Source organism: Vipera ursinii, assembly GCF_947247035.1.
Source record: "Vipera ursinii genome assembly, chromosome: 3".
Taxonomy (NCBI): Eukaryota; Metazoa; Chordata; class Lepidosauria; order Squamata; family Viperidae; genus Vipera; species Vipera ursinii.
The window spans coordinates 115,296,133-115,316,663 of NC_139516.1; the positions used below are offsets into that span (position 1 = coordinate 115,296,133).

General features: G+C 37.9%; 1 protein-coding gene across 1 annotated transcript in view; it reads right to left on the minus strand.

Moving 5' to 3' along the window:
* Positions 1-7,987: 7,987 nt before the first annotated feature.
* The window catches only part of LOC310637229 (pre-B-cell leukemia transcription factor 1-like), a 78,277-nt gene continuing 65,733 nt past the window's right edge, over positions 7,988-20,531 (minus strand). Inside the window, exon 3 of the mRNA XM_083357575.1 lies at positions 7,988-8,663. Coding sequence (XP_083213701.1) covers positions 8,641-8,663 — 23 coding nt within the window. The 3' untranslated portion in view covers positions 7,988-8,640. The remainder of the gene's footprint in view (positions 8,664-20,531) is intronic.

The window sequence follows — 20,531 nt, forward strand, 5'->3', positions numbered from 1 at the left end:
TGTCTAGTCATGCCGGCCACATGACCACGGAGACATCCTCGGGCAAGCGCTGGCTCTTCGGCTTTGAAACGGAGATGAGCACCGGCCCCTAGAGTCAGAAACGACTAGCACGCATGTGCAGGGGAACCTTTACCTTTACGTTTACCTTTAAGTATATTTATCCCCCCAATAAGCTTAGAAGAAATTATACCATATCTTATCAAATCAATCTAGTTTCACCATTCCCATTATGTAAGTCTGTGGACTAACTTCTCTCTCCATGAAAACAATCCCCATAGTCTTGAATGCCTATTTAAGTGGGTCACTAATTGTGAAGTATCAAACAATGCAGGAGACAAAGACAACAAAGTGTGTTCATCATTCAGTAAACAATTCCTGATGCACTTAACTTAACTTAACCAGTGGAATTTAACTTAACTTAACCAGTGGAATTTATTCAGCTCATGGTTAGTCATATTCAGCATCTCCTTTTGATAAGACGAGTTCTATCTCCCAATATGATCATAGCCAGAAACAATTCCCAAGATTGCACTGCCATTTTCCCATCTGTTGCGATTATGAGAATTGCTGCCACTGATATCTATGACCATTTGGATAACATGTTTGATTTTTGTTCATGTGAAGATCATGTGAAGATCAGGTTATAGCAGTTGAGTTAGGGCTGAGGTTAGGGGTAGGAATCAAAAATGACTTGATGGCATATAATCAATAGATCAATTCATGCAATCTCAAGGAATTGAGTCCAATTCTAAGGAATATTTGCTTTCTTATTTTATCCTTTGGAATTTGCAGTCCTCAACTGAAAAGATAGAAAAAACATTAAAATGCAAACTATCCATAATATAAATCTATTCACAGACAAAGCCAAGTTGTGCCTGTGTCCTGTTCAGATCCAGGGATGTCTAAACATATTCATAAGCATTCTGCATGGCAGATATTAGTGAATCTCCTAGTCAATATCATGAAATGCAGAATTTCTAAGCGTGCCAGTGTAAGTGCCCTCTTGTGTGAGAATGCAAATATATAATAAAAATATTTGATTCATAGATCTTACATTCCAGGTTCCTATGGAGAAAAAAATCTTTACAGCATTGGACTTTCCTTTCACCACCAGATACATCCACAGCTGAGCATCCTTTCGGCTTTGGCCCAGTTGCTTCATTCTTTCTGGCACTACTAGTACTAGCCTTCTGCTCTTCCCCAGTAGCATATTGGATGCCTTCCGACCTGAGGGGCTCATCTTCCAGCGTCATATCTTTTTGCTCCATGGGGTTTTCATGGCAAAGATACTGGAGTAAGTTTCCATTTCCTTCTCTAGTGGATCACGTTTTGTCAGAACTCTCTGCTATGACCTGTCCGTCTTGGGTGGCCCCTGCACGGCATAGCTCATAGCTTCATTGAATTACGCAAGCCCCTTCACCACGACAAGGCAGTAATCCATGAAGGGGTTGATTTCCATATAGCACATCTATCTGATTATGTTAAAAGCTTTTTTTGCATCAACCATAAGATTTGAAGATTGAAGTTTCCAGGACGAAGACAATTGAAAATAGATATCTATTTATTTAAAGGTTTTTACCAACTTAATTTGGATGTTTTTGTTTGTCCAAATACAACAGAAGTCAGTATACTACGTAATAAATGCAACCAACATGATTTTTGCATACTTGATTTCTAGCATTTCAGTCTGCCAATATGATATAAAGCACATGGAGGCTTCATCACAGTCTTGCTTGGGATGTAGAAAGGATGGTAACATTATTAGTGTATAATAGTATGGAGATGGGGTTGCAAACTAAAAATGGGGATTAAGTGCCAGTAAGAACTTGTACAATCTCATTAACACAGAAAGTAAATAATGGGGGGGGGGCAATATGCATCCCTACTTGACTCCCTTGCAGGTTGGAATACTGTAGGCATACCCAATTTCTATGCTCTTCATGCATTTGAACTGTGTCATTTCCATGCAGCATCATTATGGAATGTGGAAGACATTAATCAATAGAAGAGGTTACCAATTTTCACCATAATCTCCACAAGGGATTGGTTCAACTGTGCCTTCAGATCTATGAAGGTAGCATAGAATCTCTTGGTAGGTGTTATAATTTGAAAACAAATGATATAAGATGGTGCACAGATCTGCTATTGAAAAGCTTGGTTTAAAGCTTGCTTGTTCCATGGCTAAGGTTCTTTCTTGATGCCCCCAGTCAGTTAGTTTATAATATAAATGTTTTACATATAATTTACTAATTATACATATAGACTGATTGGGCAGAATTTGTATGGGTATTCTATCCCCCCCTTTTTATATATTGAAGCTACAGAGTTATTCCATTATTTGGGAATCTGCATTATCATTGTGGAAAGATAGGGTAGCCAAAAACAGGCCAAAAATTCAGGGTTTAATTTTAGCATCTCTGAAAAAAAAAGGTTCCTTCCTATGGGTGCTGCTAACTTCTTAGCTGGGCAAAATTAATATTTTCGACTTTGAAAACTGGGACCAGTCAGATAGAACTGTTAGGTTGGCTATACATCTGAATCCTTATTATTTGAAATAATAGTGGGCAACCTCTCATGGTACTGAGTTAATCCTGATATTAAGTTATCTACTCCATTTGGGCAAACAAGACATCATAATACAGTACTGTATTGGTTTGACCTTGAGCCGGCTGGATCAGTTTGCGTATACAGCTAGTTGGCTCACCTGTTTTTTTCCTTGTCAGAAGGACTTTATAGTAATTTTTAAGCACTGAAAGGTTTTCTGAGCATAAAGATTATTGGTGCCTTTCATGGCTTTATGCATAGCAATCATTAAGGCCTTAGCATGCATACATTCCTTGTGAAGCCAAGATCTGGACATTTATTTTGCACTTTAGGATGATTCTGTATATTTTTATTTTATTTATTTATTTATTTATTAAATTTTTATACCGCCCTTCTCCCGAAGAACTCAGGGCGGTGTACAGGGCAATAAATATCAAAATGTAAATACAAAAGTTAAAAAAGAGTTTAAAAGAATTAAATAATTATGCCCAATATAATACAATAATAAAACTGTGTTAAAACTAAATCCAACCCCAAACCCATCAGACCAGGCCAGATTGTTCAAATAAATAAATTTTTAAATCGCGCCGGAAGGAGCGAAGGTCGGGAGCCATCCGGAGCTCAACTGGCAAGCGGTTCCACAGGTCTGGCACGCCCACAGAGAACGCCCTCCCCCTGGGGGCCACCAATCGACATTCTCTGATCGGAGGCACCCTGAGGAGGCCCTCTCTGTGGGAGCGCACTGGACGGAGGGAAGTTGGGATAGTGTCCCGGGCGAGGCACCGCTGGGATTCCCTCTTATTTATACTCTAACTCTGTAAACGTTAAACCAAGTTTACCCCCAAACCAACCACCATTGAGTCCAGTGGAATTTCTATTCTACTAGATGCAGACCGAACACTTTGCATGTTTTCGCAGAATGTGTATTAATCTGCATATTTGCAGAACAAGGCATACAATTCTCAAAGAATTAGAATCAAGCCAGACAATGCACAGAAGCAGAATATAAAAAAAAAACATGCACAGCTGATTTGAGTGCTTATATTAAGAAAAGGAAAACTGATCTACATGCATCAAATAACATGTTCCATTAGTAGAAATCTGGACTTTTAATCAGTGCTTTAAAGTGAGCTCTGTTATAGTGTTTTTGGACAAGATCACATCTTAGCCTTATTCTAAATCCACTTTCTCAGAAATAACAATTAAGGAGGTCTGCCAAGGAAAAGAAGGGGTGTTAATTTGGACTCCACCAATACTAGTTTGTCGTTGTTTGTTGCCAGGTTCAGAGCAGCCCCAACATACTTCTGGAGGCTCTTTGATTTTAATGGGAGGCTCTCTCCTCTGGGAGATCATTTTTCAGACCATATATTGGCTGCCCAGATACTGTTGCTGCAAAACATAGAAGAAAATGAGCCTTATAGCTATTTTCGACAGATAAAATGACAGACTGAAGACCTGCAAAAATAGGATGAGAGGAGAAGCTGAGCGGGTCTCTACAAGTAGTTGCAAATATGATAATTCTAACTAAAATCTGTGTTCTGTGTTGATTTTTGTACCACCAGAATATCCCACTTATTATGTTAAGGAATTTGCTTTCAGGCAGGAGAGCAATAAGCAAGATATAATAAAAACCCATGACAGCAAAATTTTGAGAGACACTATAATTGCACGGTCTTGGAGATGATGCAGGAATTATGCTAGCAATCAAGTCTTGACAATGACTGGACCAGAAATCAGCAGGAAATGAACCCCAATATATCCCACATAGAATGCTATAAGAAAAGGAAGGTTAGGTATAAATTCATATCACTGAGTGCCTCCATGTTTCCTCCCATGTCAGCTTCTGTACTGCCCAGACTCCAATGCACACACTAGCGCTGAATCACAGAAAGTAGCCACCTAAGTGATCAAGAGTAGCCATCCATGCAGGACACTTCGCATAGACCTTGATCATGAAAGAATAGAACAGCAGCCAGAACATCCTATGATTGGAGTAAATGTTGTCAGAAGTGATTGTTTTAATCACGCTGTGTCAGGAAGCAGAAAGCCTGACAGTCTTGACATAAGAGACTAGAGGCATTTTTTTTAATGATGCAAGAGCTCCAAAAGAAGGAATGAAGCAAGCTTATAATCTAGAAACAAGGTGGCAATCAAAACTGAAATTCTTTTAGGACAAGAAAAGCTGCAGCAATCTCAAAAGAAAGGGAAGATCATATTAATGATGCCAATAACTGCAGGCACAAAAATGGCAGGCGTTAGGAGAATGACTAAGCTGGCCCCATGGTTCAGGGACCCATGGAATGAGGGGAATGTGGGGAGAGCCTCCCCTCCCCCACCTAGGTTTGGTTTGTACCTACAGTAGTATTTTTTTTTTTTAAAAAAAAGGCCCTGAATACAGAATTCTTCCACAGGGGGTATGAATTATTAGAACAGTTCCATATTTTTCATAATTTTATAGCCTGAGACCTCTCCCATTCATGGAAATAGAAAATAGAGTTCTCCACTCAGGAACCCCAATCCCCTGGCTCTGCTTTGCTCTGTAGAATCCCATTACCAATTGGCCTTCCGTGGAGAGCATCCAATTTGGTCTCCCTTCATAATTTATCACAACTACAGCCTTTCTGCTTTCCACCCATCTTTTCCAAGAAAATTACCTCTGTGGGTCTAACTGTAATTAGCCGCCTAGCTTTTAACTATTAAAAAGGGTTAAGCTAATTACTACCATTGAATTATTAATTTAACAATGCAGATATTTACATGCAAGTCTTGGGGATCCTGAAAGAAGTGGGCATTTTACCTTCAGTTCCTATTAAAAGTTAACACAGCAGAATATTAAATGGCTTCAAAAAAGAATCTAGTAAAAGACCCATCAGTGTTGTGTAAAATCCAGATCTAAAAGATATATTGACACTGATTTCATTTGAGCACTGTCAGCTTCAGTTGCCTGGGGTGTCTGTGTGTATGTGTGTGTGTGTGTGTGTGTGTGTGTGTGTGTGTGTGTGTGTTAATGCTGAAAGAAAAGGCACAGCACTTCTGCCCTGAAAGGAAACTTGTCACAGACAGGAAAGAAAATATATTTTTACCTATGTGGTCTGGAGCAGTGGTCAGCCTGTGTAGCCAGTGAGTAAGGCAGAAGCAGTAATTTATGCAGAGAAACCTGGAAAGCTTTTTTTAAACTAGAGTTTTGTTTATTTCTTTAATTAGAATATACAATTCTGTCTATTGTGACACTGATTTAAAAAGTAGAGCATGATGGCCTAATTCTTCTTTCAGGATACTGAGTGTGAAGCAGTTCACTTCTGTTGCTAGGTAGGCACAGCAGAGGGGAAAAAATTCTGTCCATTTCCAGTCTTTATTCCATTTCCATAGTTCTTTTCTTTCTTTTTTTACCATAAAATCTACATTTTAAAAAAAATCACTTGAAAACACTTCAGTAAGAATGAAAATGCTATGGCTCTGTGGTGCATTTGAATTCAACCTGTAAACCATGTTTTGAAGCGTGAAGGAACATGAATGTACTGCCAGAATATAACACCTTGAAGCAGCCTCATGTTTTCTTAATATCATGCTGCAGCTGCTTTAAAGTGCTACAGTCCGGTGCTGCATTCATACACCTGCACGTTCTGAATCACTGTAGTTTTTGTAAATCCTTGTTTTCCCTAAACAGTAAATTTAAAGTGTTAGGAACAGTACTGCAATTTGTGGAGTAAGCAGCATTTAGTGATATTGACATATAAGGTTGTATGTCATCATAATTTTCAAATTTTGCATTGCCAGAGAACTTTCCTGGGGCACTTATGGTTGTGTTAAGTTTACTTGGAACATTATCCAGCTCATATGAGTAACACAAAATGATCATACATCCTATATATGTAAATAAATATAATTAATATTTCCTTGTGATAACATATTGTGCGGTAAATATTATGGAGAAACCAATTCCAATTAATGACCTAATAACTGAAATCATAGAGTTCTGAGAAGACAGTTTCAAAAACTGCTGACAAATCATATTTGATAATACTTGCCAGTTGTCAAGCTGTTAAGTATTTAATAGTATTTTTATTTATTTATTTATTTTAATTCCATTTACATCCTGCCCTTCTCCGGAGACTCAGGGCGGCTTACAAGCTTAGCAGTCTATTCTATTCTATTCTATTCTATTCTATTCTATTCTATTCTATTCTATTCTATTCTGTTCTGTTCTGTTCTGTTCTGTTCTGTTCTGTTCTGTTCTGTTCTGTTCTAATCAGTTTTGAAAATTGCTTGTTAACTGCTTTTCAGCTATTAGAAATATTTGGATCAACAAGTCTGAAAACACTGGGTGAGTTTCTTTCAATTCTTAGTGAAGGAATTTTAAGGATTAAAAAATTAATACAGCAAAAGGCTGATTACAATTTTGATTCTAGAATGTTACAAACTGAGATTATGAGACATAAATTTGATAATAATAATACAAATGGACTAAGGGTCCAGATGGATTTGAAATAAAATGTTGGAATTAATTATAAGAATGCTTCCAATGGAAAAATGCTTTTGTTTTGAATTCTTTTTCCCCTCTAAATGATAGGATTCAATGCTAAATGTTGAACACTAGAAGGAACTAGAAGAAACTAAGAATTAAAGAAGAACCATTTAATTTGATCTTACAAAATTGAACAAAATATTTCAAAATTGGACATATTAAAAAATATTTTTGAACAGTGGACCAAGAAGTTAATTTTAAGAGCATCTGTCTTGATAGACAGACTTTTTAAAAAAATGATATGGACAAGGAACAAGTTTTTTTTGAGTAAGACCGAGACTGATCCGAAAGTGGATTTAAAAATCATAGAATTATATGGAAAAGGATACTACACTAAACATAGAAAAGAAGCCAGGTAATATCTTAACAACCAGGGCTTTTTTTCTCATAGAACGCTCAGAACAGAGTTCCAGCACCTTTTTTGGATGGAACCTTGTAGGGTAGGCAAGACGGGTTGTATGACATGTGTGAGTTCTGGCACCTTTTTCTTTTACAAAAAAGCACTGTTAACAACTAATAAAAAAGGTAAAGTTTCCCCCGCACATGCGTGCTAGTCGTTTCTGACTCTAGGGGCCGGTGCTCATCTCCGTTTCAAAGCCGAAGAGCCAGTGCTTGTCTGAGGACGTCTCCGTGGTTATGTGGCCGGGATGACTAGACGCCAAAGGCGCACGGAACGCTGTTACCTTCCCACCATAGTGGCCCCTATTTTTCTACTTGCATTTTTACGTGCTTTCGAACTGCTAGGTTGGCAGAAGCTGGAATGAGTAACAGGCGCTCACTCTGTTATGCAGCACTAATAGGAATATGCAAAAAAACAAAATCTGACCTGGATAATATTCCTATTTACAAAAGAGGCTTGTTAAATCTTTGAAGAATTTGGGAAGAATGGACAAAAAAGAAATGAAAAGAAATGTGAGTTCTAGGACCTTATTTAAAAGGATTAAAGATTAAGATTTTTAGAAATAAAAGGAAGAAATATAAAGTTGCTTTATTTAATCAGGGTTAAAATAGATATGTTATCTTTGTTAAGCCTTAATGGACTGATCATGACTGAAATGGTGATTTCCTTTCTTTTTATTTATTCTTACTTTTTCTTTCTTTCCTATTTCTTTCCTATTGTCTTTTTTATAACTTCTATTTTTATTTGTATTCTTTTATTTTTAGTTTGTATTAGTTTTTTATTGTCATAAGTGTAATTTTTAATAAAATTACTACTAAAAAATGAAAAATCTTGCTTGAGAAAACTGCAGGGATTGTTCCAGGTAGTCTCCAGGAGTCAACATTGACTTGAAGGTGTAATACATAGAATTTATTACGTGGATCCAGTAAGAGGGCTACAAACCTGAGGCTGTCATAATTTTGCTTTTACAAATCTGGGAGTGCAGTTCTACATGTGATTGTTAAAGAATAAATTTTAATAATTCAGTGGGATATTTCAACCTCTCACCAAATTAATAGCAAACAAAATTCCAGCAAGATAAATTCCAATAGTAAAGTCATGTACAGTCTTCCTTATATTCAATCTTTCTTCTTATTTTTTGTTTCATATGATATTCTCCAACATGTGATTTTTATCCAGGGCTGCCTTGATTTCCTAGAGAAAGTCAGACAACCATTGTCACTCAGGCTCAATGCTCCTAGCAACCACAGCTGAATTCCAAAGAACCAGGCTTCCAAATCAGCAAATATACTTCTGTATTTAGGTGCAATACCAGCCAAACTATAAATGTCAGTTGGAGGCAACCAAGAGGTTTCTGCATCTGTTGCTTTGTCGTCTCTGAACTTTCCTCCTCTAAGCGTTCAGTACTAAGCTTCCATCTTATTATGAATTAGTTCTGACTGCTTCCCTAACTCTCATCCATTGAGTCTGCTCAAGCTGTAACAAAAGTTGTAAAAATCAAAGCAGAAAAAAAATCTTTTTTAAAAAATGGGATATAATTCTTATATATATTCTTTGTTAGCAAGCCAAAAAAATTACACAAATATGAGCTGCCACTGCTGTGGCTACTGTCTGTAGATGGCCTTGGGCTAGGCTGAAACAGGAAATAAGATTTGTCCCGTGTTTGGGACTAAGCAAGTGTATTCTGAATGCTTAACAAACATTTAACATATATATACAGTGTTTCAGCCTAACCCAAGGCCATCAACAGGCTGTAGTCACACAGTGACAGCTCATATTTGTGTAAATCAGCCCAGGTTCGAATTTCAGAAGGGTGTGGCTGACTGATGAGAACAAATAAGTTTGAAATGGCTATATCAGTCTCCCTTTAATTCTTTGTTAGCAATCCAAAAAATTTACACACACACACACACACACACACACACACACACACACACTCCTCCTGCTGGAATAAGAGGAATGGGAAGTTATAAATGGATTTCTTTGTGTATGTGTGTAACAAGGATTGTTCATTGCTGATTTCTTGATTTAGTGCTTACACACTAAAATTCAACATAAGCATATCAGACTTCGGAATTTGAAGTGCGTAGGAAGCTAGGAATTATTCAGAATAATTGCATGGGGAATAAAAAACATTTTGTATAATCTCAAAGATACATATCAGAATACATTATAATACAGTACTAATATATGTACTGTTTTTTTGTTTCCTAGATTTGTATCTTGGCTTTTCTCCAGAAGTGGAGGTGACATATACAACCACCTTTTTCCAATTTTCCCCACAAATTTCACCTTATGGGGTATTGGACTGAGTCACTCAAAAACTCACCCACAATTGAACCTGCCTGCTAAGTAACATATCAGCTCAGGCCAGAGGTGGGGAAAAAAACTCCTTTATGGAGTATGCATAATCTTGAAAAACAAAAATAATTAGCTTAAAGAAACTGATCGGGGCCTCACAGTTTTGACTGACTTGATTTTATGTCACTTTTACGCACGCACATTAACTGTTGCATATTAAAACCTTAATGTTAACTTTAATTAAACATTTTAATTGTTGTGTATATGTGAGCGCCAGTTTGATTTAGTAGTTAAGGCACCAGGCTTGAAACTAGGAGATCATGAGTTCTAATCCTGCCTTAGTCCTGAAAGCTGTCTGGGTGATTTGGGACCAGTCACACTTTCTCCGCCCACAATGTCAGACTTGCATGACAAGTGGGTCAGTTAATTCAAGTCACAACCAAATGGGTCAATGCTCATTTGATCTGAAAAAAAGCAGATCCTGCTGTTGTAGGGAAATGATAAGGAAAAAATAATAATTGTTTAAATGTTTTAAAATATGTTGGTTTAGTCTCATAGATAAACAGATAGATAAATAAAAAGTTTGATAATTTGTTTGTTTGCTTAATACATTTTTATGACTGCCCAACACAAAACAACTCTTAACAGGCTAAAATTAACAAACAGATGGAACCAAGTTTTCAGATCCTTTTCAAAAACCAACCTGGTCAAGGCCAAGCATATATCCAAAGAGATAATGTGGGGAGGAGGAGGGGAAGGTAGTGATGTGTGCAAACATCTAGGAAATGTTGATCTTAACCTTTCCCCAAATTGTTCAAAGAATGCGATTGAGGTTTATCCATCCTTAAGCGCTTGTCATTAGAATTATCTGAGAATGGGTGATTTTTCCCACCTGAATTTTAGGGTGCTAACTGCTCTCTCTTCAGTGTTCCATGCCATTTTGCTCTCACTAAAGCAGTCCTACAGATCTAGCAGTCTTCCATGACAGCATCAGGCATCACCAACAGCTGTTCGTTAGGTGTCCCTAGTCTCAGCGTCAGCGAAGCAACCCTCCCAGCCTTTATGGTTCAAACTGCCCTGGCCTCAAACTAAGAATGTGCAAGGGGCATGGAGTGCGGGAGGGAGAAGGGAAGCTGGCTAACTCCATTCCCCAAAAGCTGTAGTTGCAATCTTAGCCTGGCATCAGATTGGCACCTTTTTTCAGAGCTTACAGCCCCCTCTTTCTCCCTCTTTCTTTCCCAACTCATCACCACCCCAAGCTTCCCTCACTCTCTCTTTCCTTTCCCAGGCTGGGTTTAATTTGACACCTTGAGCCTCGGTAACGAGGTGAGGAGCAGAACAGCCACAGTGGATTTCATTAGGCTCAGCACTGCAGGCCCCACTCTCTGTGCGTTAATGACATCGGAGGATAGGGAAACGAGACAGCCACTGCGCCAGATGAAATAAACATGAGGGCTGTCAGCAGTGACAGCTGAAGCAAAGGGGACAAAAATAAGTCAGGTAGAGACCTTTCCCATTCTACACAATGCAAAGCGACACCTTGCAAAGGACTTTTGCTGCAATTCTCTTTTCTTGGGAGAAAAGGGGTGGGGCAATGGGCAGAGGAGATGAAGGAAAGGAAAGGCTATTAAATTAGCAGCATTTTACCATACAAATTACATTTATCAGTTTAAATGTCAGCAGGAACCAGGCCCAGTCTCCTCCCTTAGGGAAATACTATGAAGGAACAAGAATTCTTTTGCAAATCATTGAGAACTTTCTTCCAGAGTTAACTTCACAAATCCAGAACTGTGATCCATCCTGTTAAATAGTGGGTTCTTGGGTGCAGGAATGACGACGCGAGGCTGAGTATAGGATAACTCATACTTTTATTTCTTGCTGGAACTGTACTGAAGCAAGGGCTGCAACCAGCCGCAATATATAGTCTAGCTCCTAGGCGGCAGCCAATAGGTTTGAACCAACCATTGCCGCCTGGGGCTAGCCAATTGCAGGACAGAAGACAGTTAGTCTGGGTTGCTGGAGAGCCATTAGCTGCTCCAGCAACCCATGTGGTGTAACACAAGAGCCCAGTACATAACACATCCAATGACAGGAAAGAGCAAAAAAACATGTTTCCTTCTCCCCAGGCCAGTCACAGTGAAAGAATTGCAAAAGAAAAAGGTAACAGCAAGGAAGATGAAGGGATGATCCACTTGCTCCACTGGACTCTTCCTTGAAGGAAAGAAATCTGGACTCAGGCCTTTTGCGGAGAGGCTATGTGTAACTGTGGGTAGGGGAGGGGGATAAAGGCATGCTGGTGAAGAAACTCTCCATCTACATACCTCAAAGTCATTGTTCTCATTTTAACAACTTCTCAGGCACAGTGATATAATCGGCCCAAAGACAGAAAGAACTAAACTACAGCATACAGATGAACAAGGTGGATAACCTTCTAATTCTGTGTGCCTTTTTAATTTAGTCTGAGTTTAATTAGCATTCCTTTTTATGTAGCACTGTCTCTTTTGACTGGCAATGGTACTTCAAAATCTTGAATTTTCCCCAGGCCTGCTAAATTGCTGTTTTCAGTTGAAGATGTCAAGAATTAAAGCTATGATTTTTTTATGTATACAAAAAAAGGAAGTGGGGGAAGAGAGAGAGAGAGAGAGAAAGAGAGAGAGAGAACAATCCACACATTCAACTACTGAATATTTAAGGGCCATGTTTATTTATTTGCTTAAAGTATTGTAAGCCGCCCACAACCTGAATGGCTCAAGAAAGCAAACAAGCAGTGGAGGAGGCTCTGGACAGCAGCAAAGCTCTGTTCCTGAAGTAGCCTTTTAGGTATTGTTTAAATAGATCTATCTCTGAGAAAACAAAACCGCAATCACGACAGCTGGAAAGTGTGATTCCTCTTCCCTCTCTCTAAAAGTAACCCATTTGGAAATCCAGATTTTGATAGGAAGACTGCGGTCTTAAGTGAAGCCATTATATAATTTGAGCAGAATTCTTTAACCCACAACTCCTCCATGTTTAAAACTATTCCTGATCCAAGAAAAGTAGGAAATGTATTATGCCTCCCAGGGAGTACAGTTTTGATTGGGGGCTTTTCTTAGATAAGCAACCTAAGTTTTGAGAATGTATACATCAGGCTGCTTTAAGCAATCCTATCAAATGAAAGTGTTTTTAAGCAATCTGCCATAAGCCAGCCTAATCATTACTACAAGCATGGTACCTAAAAACAGCAAGGGCATTTTTAACAAGTCAGACATACTGTCATGGCAGAATTCAGAGACCTTCCAAGTGTTTTTTCCTCAGAAAATCATTGTTGCAAATTGAAGGGAAGGAGGAGAAGCTGTGCTGATACTATCTTCCCATCAGGATTGGCCCAAATAGGATTGCTAAACCATGGTCTAGAACAGAGCAGACAGAAATATATCAACTACTTAGAGCAGACCTAGTCAATCTGAAAGACAAATACTATCTGCCTGACCAAGAGGAACCACATTTTTTTTTCTTTTTCCAGATGAGGATATGTAACTATGGACTAAGGACAGAAAAGGGCGAGTTTTGAGAAGCAGAAACTGTCCTGCCGGAATTACAGAATGATTCTGGGGTATGAACTGGTGCTAGAGAGGAAAGGGGAAAGATAGCTGGGCAGATATTTTCAAGTGCAGTGATAATATGCATAGTTAAAATGAGAGGAATTCTTTTTTTTGCTATGTAGTGTGAAAAGCTACAGAGCAAAGATTATGAAACCTGATGGTGTGGTAACCTGGTTAGAACTAGGGCCTGTTTTATGTTGCAAAAATAAATGCAGGTCTCATCAGCAAAATGCACAGTTTGGCCATGAAGCAAGGGAAGAGTTTCATAACCCCAACAGAGACTGGAGCTCCAAGCCATTGTTATCTTAGAAAAATCTATGAGTTTGTCTGTGGAGGCATAGTGGTTAGAATGCAGCATTTCAGGCTTAGTCTGTTGACTGCCAACAGTTCAATTCTCACTGGCTCAAGATTGACTCAGCCTTCCAACCTTCGGAGGTCAGTAAAATGAGGTCCCAGATTGTTGGGGGCCATATGCTGACTCTGTAAACCACCTAGAGAGGGCTATAAAGCACTGTGAAGTGATCTATTGCTATTGCTATTTTCACGTAGCTTTGATTTTTTTTACGATTTCAACAAAAAGTGCCAAAGCCACTTCTTTGTGTATGCGAAGGTAAACTAAAAATTATCTTTGGAAGTTCCAAATTTCAGTATGATACTGAAATATGCAAGCATGCATACAGAAGAAAAGTAGCAGAGATGAGTGAATGCTGACTACCAATGTATAAACACTATTTCTTGCTGGACACTAAGCAATCTGGGAGATCCACAACAGCATCCTATTCATTAGTTTCAGCAAGGAAGAGTTGAAAACTTAAATGCAAGCTATATAAAACTCTCAAGTTATCTTTGCTCAATCCCGTTTGGTTTTTTAAAAATCTACACATACCTCCAGTTTTTCACCTTATTTTTCATATGTGAAACATGGATAGATATATGTGAAAGAATCAAATGAAATGTGCAAAAAATGCAGTAACCATTCAAAACAATTAATTAAGAACCTAGCCAAATCCACTAAAAGGAATTTGATTATAGAGTTTAATCTGCCCAGCTTAGACTCCAGAATAAGGGGGTGGATTTATGGATGACTTTAATAACATTTTCCAATGGTTATTTTTCACACAGTAGTTTATTTTGTAAATATTAAGATGCATTGGAACTTATTGTTAGATCTGAGGATCCCAATTCAGGGAGAAAACTTTTTTTCCTCTGATATCTCCTGTCCTAGCTTCTTGTTAGTCTGGTTCAGATCTGAAAACAAACATTGGAACACACTCTGATTTCCAAGGAAAATTGGGATAACTCTTAGCAGCATCCTATTATAGGATACAGAGAATGGTGGCAATAGCTCACATAACAAAGCTATTGTCCTGTCTCTGGGTCTCATCGTCATATTTCAACTATAGCATGATGAAGTTGGTGGGTGGGTCATCCTTGGGGAAAACACTATTTCATCAAAGTTAAATCGTCACTGCAGATACAACTTCCTCACATTTGCTAATAACCAGTACATATGTGCAACTTGACAGGCTAAAGGGTTCATATCAAAAGGAACAAGATCTTCGACTGTTAACTGTTTCCTGCACATTACTTGGCACCTTTTTGGCATGCAGGCAATGAAGAAAGAGGCATGCATACATGATATAAAAAGATATTTATTGCTTTTTTGTCAGCTGTGCTACTGGGAAATATATGGGGCTTCCATTAACATGGCTACAGTCAAAACACAGTTCTAGTACCAGCTATCCCATTGTCCAGCCCTTGTTGACCCCAGTAGCATTCAGAGTCTGTTGTAGAATGGCTTGGACCAGTGGTGGTGAACCTATGGCACAGGTGCCACAGGTGGCACGCCGAGCCCTCTCTGTGGGCACGCGCACTGTCACCCCAGTCCTAGGCCTTCAGCTGGGCCTGTTCACTTTAGGGCTCCGCTGCCATGTGCAAAAAAAAAAGGTTCAATCAATCAATTTCAACTTCTCGCGGGGGAAAAAACGTTCTTGCAAAGTTGGAATTGATTGATTGAACTTTTTAGTCCCACCCAGTCTGCCGTTACCACTGCAGCCACACCCACCCAATTGGCCACACCCACCCAAAGGGCTACGCCCACCCGGCACCTGATGATACATAAGTGGGTTTTGGGTTGCAGTTTGGGCACTCGGTCTCTAAAAGGTTCGCCATCACTGGCTTGGACTGTCGAGTCAGGAGAAAACTCCCTGCGTAGTCTGTTTTTCATTAATGTTTCTCCACAGCTTTTCCGGCTGGATTATGATCCAGAAAATATTTCAGGGCTAAAGCATGCTTAAATATGACATAATGATGCTAAACAGATGAGACCTCAGAATACTGGGTCTACTGTTTTCTTCTGATTTTTTTCCTTGTTCTAGGTGAGGATTACTAATTATTCAGCTATTAGTCCACTTCAAAAGAAGAGAGCATTGAGAGGTTATCAAAAATGCTGATTTTGTCTCTTTGCTCACATACTCCACCATCCACAGAGATAATAGCTTCAGAGTGAGTGTGGAAGCTTTGTATCAGGCACAGAACAGAGAATAAATCTAGTATATCTAATTTTATTTATAATTGTCTATGCTGCACAAGGATTAGGAAACAATTGCTCACAATCTGTCCCTCCTGCTCCTCCATTACTTTTTTCTTGCAGGATCTTCTTTTTTTATATTTAATCATCAGGGGTAAAACATCACTGATATGCAGCTTAACAGCCAACTGACCCTGGCAACTACTGACCCAAGGAAAAGGTTGCTTATTGAATCCTGTTGGGACGTGTGCTACCAATGGCGTCATTCAGTCCTCAACCCTGAGAAAACCAAATAAGAAAGGAAGGAGAGAGGGAGACAGAGAAACTTGCATCTCTGAGGCAAGAAAAAATATTTATCAGGAGCAGTTTTCTTATACCTATTGTTCTTCACTGGGGCTTTTAATAATTTCTGGATTTGTATTTCCGATAGCAGTATGTCAGAGCACAGTCACTTCAGAGCAAAGGACAAAATACATTCCGTATCCTAGCTCTGATAAACTGCATCCAGAGAAGACAGAAAAAACCCTACAGTCCAAGAGATACAGACGTTTTCTTCCAGGGCATGATTTTATTTGTACTACTTCCCTTTTCTCCAATTTCTAGTACATTTGCAGCAGCAGAATCTTCCCTTGTTCCTACATGCCCTCTCCAGAAACATAATAAAAAGCTAGTGATAAACAAAATGCTTCTTCTATATTCTTTTTTCATAAAAGTTTTATTATTTTTTAAAAAAAAATTATAGCCTTTAGTGATTAGTAAACAACATGTTGTCTGAGTTCAAATATTTAACATTAACATTTTCAATATAAATCTGTTCAATACTACACAATCCAGTATTTTCCCCCTGATCTTCTTTTCTTCTGCATATTTTTTTTCCATTTTCCCTTCATTACATCATTACAATTTTTGGTACTGTTAATATATACAAAGTTAGATATAAGCATCTTCATCATATTTTACTAATAACATACAAATAATAATATCAATTCATAAGTCAATAATGCCAATTCATTAATCAGTATCCTGGTTTTTGTACTCTTATTAAAGTTTGATTCTCCCATCAGTATTTGAAATATCTTTATCAATTATGATTTCAATATTAATTACATTTATATAGCTGAAAGCTTTATTCAAATCAATTCTCTTCTTGTCTTTATATTTCCCATATCAAAAAAGGGGAAAAATGCTATCTTAATGCTAAATCATATCTTTCAGTATAAAAGTATATCTAAAAGTCTTCTATTATTTTAATCTTATTCAAAAAAAGTATTTTAAACATATAACGGCCCCTCTAGAAGGTCAAGTCTTCTGTTTTTTTAAATCTGACTCTCACTTTCTTTCTTTTACCAAGTCACTTTCCAAGCTAGGGCAATTAGATTGCCCAGGAATTTTCTTTCTATTTTTGTGAAAATTGCTTGGCATGAGGAAAACAATTTGGGTAGGGTATTTTTTTTGTGTGGTGGTGGTGGGGAGAATTCTTCCCATTTATATTCCTTAAACAATTCCCAGTTCCTTTTTCCTCCCATTTCTCTTTTCATTTCCTGTCGCTCAAGTTGCGACATTTCCCTTAAAAACTCTATATTCCCTTTTTAAAAATCTTTTTCTTTGTCATCAGATATATTTTGCAGACCTAAGGGGTATAAGATCTTTTGCATTTTCATTGTTATAGCTAAGTCTTGAAGTTTTTTTAATCTCTTCCATCTCTAAATCCATTTCCTCTATTTTGTCTTCTGATTTCTGGATTATTTTCATACTTTGTGGTTGTTATCTGACAGCTTTCTAATTGTAGATTTAATTTGGAGATTTGTTCATTTATATTGTCTAAATTGTTTTTAGTCTCATTATGATTTCTTTTTATATCCTGTTTGCATTCAACAATTCTTTGGTGGATTAGCTGTAGCCTAGAATATATTTCTTTCTGGAAGGAAAATGTTTTTTCTTGAGACATCATTCCTGGAGATTGGTTTTCTGGTCTTTATATGTATCCTTTATAATCCAATATATTCCAAAACATAGATTCACTTCTGAAGGCAATATTTTATAATAATCCCTTGTCTCAAGTATCCCAAAAATTGTCAATCAGGCAAGGTTGTAATCCACAATATTCAAAGTGTTCAGAATGTTCAACCTCTCTGAAAACAGCTCAAAGGTCTCTCCCAGCCAGGCATATTCCATGGTCAATTTTTTCTTTCTCTCCCACTAGCTTTTGAAGTTAAAAGTCCAAGCTCAGTAGGTATTTATAATCCAAGAAGGTCAGGATGGTAAGTATGCCAAAATATTTTCCTTTTTTGCCAGCTGTTCTCCCAGGGTAGGAATCACGAAGCAAATTATAGTGCTATACACAAATCCACCACTAGATGTCATTCAAAGTCCATTTTCCACTCTTAAAACAAAGGATTGATTTTTTTAAACATTTCGCCTCAGTGGTTTTTTTCCTTTTTTCAAAGAGAACATCTTAACAATTATCTCAGTTCTCAAATTTATCAAAATTATAGCTTTATGTTTTCGTTGTAAAATAGTACAGAAAGAACCAATATGCTTACCCAGTTCCAGACATGCTGTTTACGATGTACTAAGTAGTGCTTTTTTCCTCTTTGGTTGTCAGCAGCTAATGGCCAGCCACAGGAATGTAGCCGGTCTTTCCCCTGCTGGTTTGGAGGGCTTTCCTTGGATTGAATGGAAAGACCACTGTCTTTCCATGATCAGCTAAGCACCCCTCTTCTTCATCATCTCTTTGGGGCAATTTTAGGCCCTTTTTAGGGCCCTCAGCAGGACGAAATCAGGCACAGAAGGCAGAGCCCTGCCTTCCTATGTCCCATCCCACCACGACACAAACCAGGAGAAGAGGGCATGGCCCCTGTGCTCCTTCTATATTCTTTACAATAGCATTTTTGTCATATATATTGACATCCATGTCCATATGCATTCCTAGCTTGGTAGTAGCAAAATATACAGAAAGCATCAATTGGAAAAGTCTAATACAGGAGTCCCCAACCCCCGGTCCATGGACCAGTACCAGGCCACGGCATGCCAGCAACCAGTCCGTACAAATAATCAAAGTCTCATCCATGGGATGCAGGCAGTACACAAACCCATGCACTCTCCGGTCTGCGGAAAAACTTTTCTGCATGGAAACGGTCCCTAGTGCCCAAAAGGTTGGGGACCTCTGATCTAATACATACACAAAGTCAGAAACTACACTGTCACATTTTGGAAGAAGCATGTTAAAAACTATTTTTTTAGTTTAACCACAATTCTTTTGTTAACAATATTGTTGAATGCTTGGCTGACCTCTGTGGTTAGAAGCACATGCTACCACCTAAGGTATGTTAATCAAGAAAGATAGTTTGAACACATTATCCTTCACATCATCATTAGTATTACTATTAGACAAACTGTCCTTTTGATGGATTTGGAAGCTACAGCTAGTGCAGAATATAGCACCTAGGTGCCATTCTGCAGACATGTTAAACTATGTTACAAGGTATGCTCTGGCTGCTAGCATGCTACCAAGTTGGATTTAAGATGCTAGGATTAATGCAGTATACAAAGCTGAGGTGTGCTGAGGTGTTTCTGTGGTTGAATTTCACTCCATTCCATTGAGAATAAGTGTAAAGCCACTTTTTTAATATGTTAAAATTCATGCATGCTTTTTCCCTACTATGTCCTTATTTTTCACATTGCATCCCCTAATAAATCAATCTAAAATCAAGAACTCCAAATTTAAAAATATAATTGAAATCTGCATTCCGTTCTGATAACTGCATTATCAGGTAACTTTAAACTTTATTTAAAAATGAGATTAAAAGAACAGATTAAGTCTTGATTCAACCTATTAAATAATAAAGAACAGTAAAGGATCTACTATTTTATGAATAACTGGCATTAGAAACCTATTCTGGTATACAGCAATTCTAATAACTTCTTTAATTCAGTAGAAAACTTTCATGGCACCTTATGATCTGCTGATTCCATTTCTCCAGCCAACTTCAAATTATGCAAATTGTACCACTTTAAAAAAATTGAAATCATCTTTTGGTGGCCATAAACCCGCTAGGCTTGCCTTTTTCTGCAATGGGCACAAACCATTCATACATTTTACTAGCTATATTCATATTTGCATTCACTGGCACTTTCTTCTGCCTGATTCTCTTCTAAACATCACGCTCCAGATCTTATATCACATATGAGACTTTAAGTGATGCTGCTGTTCCATTTTTACATTCATTCTTACAGCTTCCCCATTTTTTTAACAATAATTGTATGAATTGCAGATTTGTTTCCAACTAGCAAGCAAGAAATAGAACAACTTGTCCAGCTCTTTGGGGCGTGTTTTTTTTCTTCCAAGATCATCACAATAATCAATACTTTTCACAGATCTCTTCCTTTCTAAAAAAAAATACTTGAGGGCCATCTTGATTTCAAGGGGGATTAGGCCACACAATTCTGAAAAGAAAAAACAACCTTGGATTTGGGGACTGCACAAGGCCAACTAATATAAGAAAATGTCCTATGGATGCCCAGTTTTATATAAAGTCAATTTATGTATGCTGAGGGTTATTTTATAAGTTCTTGAAGTATGAATAAGTTCACAAGACAAACAAATGTGTTCGCCATTCTTCCATTTAGGATCTACTTAAAAGCATATGG